At 48.3% G+C, this 2,500-nt stretch overlaps 1 protein-coding gene across 4 annotated transcripts in view; it reads right to left on the reverse strand.

Moving 5' to 3' along the window:
* The window catches only part of adam15 (ADAM metallopeptidase domain 15), a 60,580-nt gene that overhangs the window by 21,244 nt on the left and 36,836 nt on the right, over window positions 1-2,500 (reverse strand). For all 4 annotated transcript variants that reach the window (XM_078244479.1, XM_078244481.1, XM_078244480.1 and 1 more), the window contains exons 15-16: window positions 1,993-2,101; window positions 1-183 (exon numbers count right to left, since the gene is read on the reverse strand). The exon at window positions 1-183 is cut by the window's left edge and continues 13 nt beyond it. In XM_078244479.1, coding sequence (XP_078100605.1) covers window positions 1-183; window positions 1,993-2,101 — 292 coding nt within the window. The remainder of the gene's footprint in view (window positions 184-1,992; window positions 2,102-2,500) is intronic.

Below are 2,500 nucleotides of genomic sequence, written 5' to 3' on the forward strand. Positions count from 1 at the left end.
CAGGCGGTGCCCTGGGCCACGGTGGCCGGGTCCGACACGTCGTCCCCCAGGTGGAAGAAGGTTCCTCTGCAGACCAGGTCGCTGTGGTTGAAGCGGACCGTGGTGGTGAGGATCTCTGCGTTGGTGCCCAGCAGGGGGCGCTCCCTCCCGCCCTGACACTGGATCCTGCCGCAGTGGACGTCACTGCAACGCAACGCAACAGGAAGTGAAGTCAGTGGAGGCTTTCAAAGGACAACAGGACATAACAGGGCTGTAGTACCAGGGCCTGGAGAGCCAGTGCGTAACGTAAGTGTTCTGTCCTCTCTAATGGCGTTTTTCCATTACATGGTACCTGCTCGCCTCGACACACTGTGTGTCCGTTTTCCATTGCAGATGTTAGTACCGCCTCAGCGTGGCTGGTCGTTATATGCCGTCTCGACGTAGCCACGTACACACACACGTGGCCGGCTCGACGCACGCACCAGCACACAAGTATAAACATCAGGCCACTTACATAGGCTACGGAGAAAGCTCTGCGTGGAGCCTCCACAGAACTGGAAAACAAGCTCAAGTGGCCTGATGTTTATACTTGTGTGCTGGTGTGTGTGTCGAGCCGGCCACGTGTGTGTGTACGTGGCTACGGCGAAAGCTCTGCCTGGAGCCTCCGCAGGACTGTAAAACAAGCGACGCCGCAGGAAACTGCCGTGACCTAACGCGACACCCAGAACGTGGAAGGTGTGTTGTTGTTGCCAGAAGACACATTTAGTTTCTAATGAAGCTGGAGGCAGCAGAAATAAACAGCTGGCTGAACTATTTAAGAATAGCGGGTTTGTTCAGGACGCCCCCGTCTGTCGCTTTCATGTCACCTTTTGGTATCGCCTCAGCTCGCTGGGAACCTGGACTGAGGTGGTACTACATAAAGTACCTGTTAGCAGGTACCAGGGACTTTTTTTCATAATGGAAAACCAAAAAAGGCGAGTAGAGGCGAGGCGAGTCGAGCAGGTAACACGTGATGGAAAAGCGCCTTATAGTAAATGAAGAAAGAGTTTGGGTTTTACAGCAGCAGTAGCTTTACAACATTACAACATTCAGTTGTAAATGTCCATCAGAAGTCTCCTGAGTGTGCTGCAGAGCAGAGTGCCAGTGCTGTATCCTGGATCCATGAAATAACTGGCCTTTCAAAATAAAAGTCTGCCTGACATCTCTACAGTCTTCCTCATCTCTCCCACCTGACATCTCTACAGTCTTCCTCATCTCTCCCACCTGACGTCTCTACAGTCTTCCTCATCTCTCCCACCTGACATCTCTACAGTCTTCATCTCTCCCACCTGACGTCTCTACAGTCTTCATCATCTCTCCCACCTGACATCTCTACAGTCTTCCTCATCTCTCCCACCTGACATCTCTACAGTCTTCCTCTCTCCCACCTGACGTCTCTACAGTCTTCCTCATCTCTCCCATTTCAGAAACACTTTTCGGTGAACTACAGTGTACTTACACTCTAAACTTACATTGTGTACTTGTACTGATGTCCATTAATATGCACTGTCCCTATCTAAATAAAACTAAATAATCTAAATAAACAATTAAATAAATTAAAAAATAAATCCACGTTATTTTGTTTTAACATCTGGTTGAAAGAAACCCAAATTTCTGATATAGAAACTGTTTGAAAATGGGTCAGATTGGACCGGAGGACACCAGGAGGGCTACGTTTAGAAGCTAAGATATTAAGTCAACGTACAGTTTAGTTTGCATTGTTTTTGCACCGTCTGGGGAAGCTGTAGCAGGACGTTTTCCAACACGTTCATGGCGTTTATGTAACACAGCAGACAGGAATACTCGTCTACTGCAATAGGAGCTTATCGGGTATTTTTAGCAGGTTGACCCGTGTTTAAAAACCTGCTTATACACGCACATTTTGGTGGGAAAAAGTTCCAGAGGCCTCACAGGATGTGGAGGCCTGAAGACAAACTACTGACCAAACACAGATAATAACATCCAGGTACTCACGAGTTTCCACAGGGGAGGTAGGAGCCGTTGGTCAGCTGACCACAGTTTCCATATTTGTTTCCCTGTTTGTTCACCGATGAGAAACAGACAGGGGGAGCGCTGGTGGCATCTGAGAGAGAGACAGACAGGCAGACAGACAGACAGAGAGAGACAGACAGAGAGACAGAGAGAGATAGACAGACAGGCAGAGAGAGAGACAGAGAGACAAACAGAAAGACAGACAGGCAGACAGAGCGAGAGAGACAGAGAGAGAGAGAGAGAGAGAGAGAGAGACAGAGAGAGAGAGAGAGAGAGAGAGAGAGACAGAGAGAGAGAGACAGAGAGACAGAGAGAGAGAGAAACAGACAGACAGAGAGAGAGAGACAGAGAGAGAGACAGAGAGAGAGAGAGAGACAGAGAGACTTGGAGTCAGTGTGAAGTGATTATTCAGAGCTTCTTAAATTCTGGGTCAGTTCTTCTAAACTGGTTCTCATTCTGGATTGTAGAGTTTTAATAAGAATATGTTAGA

The sequence above is a fragment of the Sander vitreus genome, unplaced genomic scaffold (genome assembly GCF_031162955.1).
Source record: "Sander vitreus isolate 19-12246 unplaced genomic scaffold, sanVit1 ctg248_0, whole genome shotgun sequence".
Lineage (NCBI taxonomy): Eukaryota > Metazoa > Chordata > Actinopteri > Perciformes > Percidae > Sander > Sander vitreus.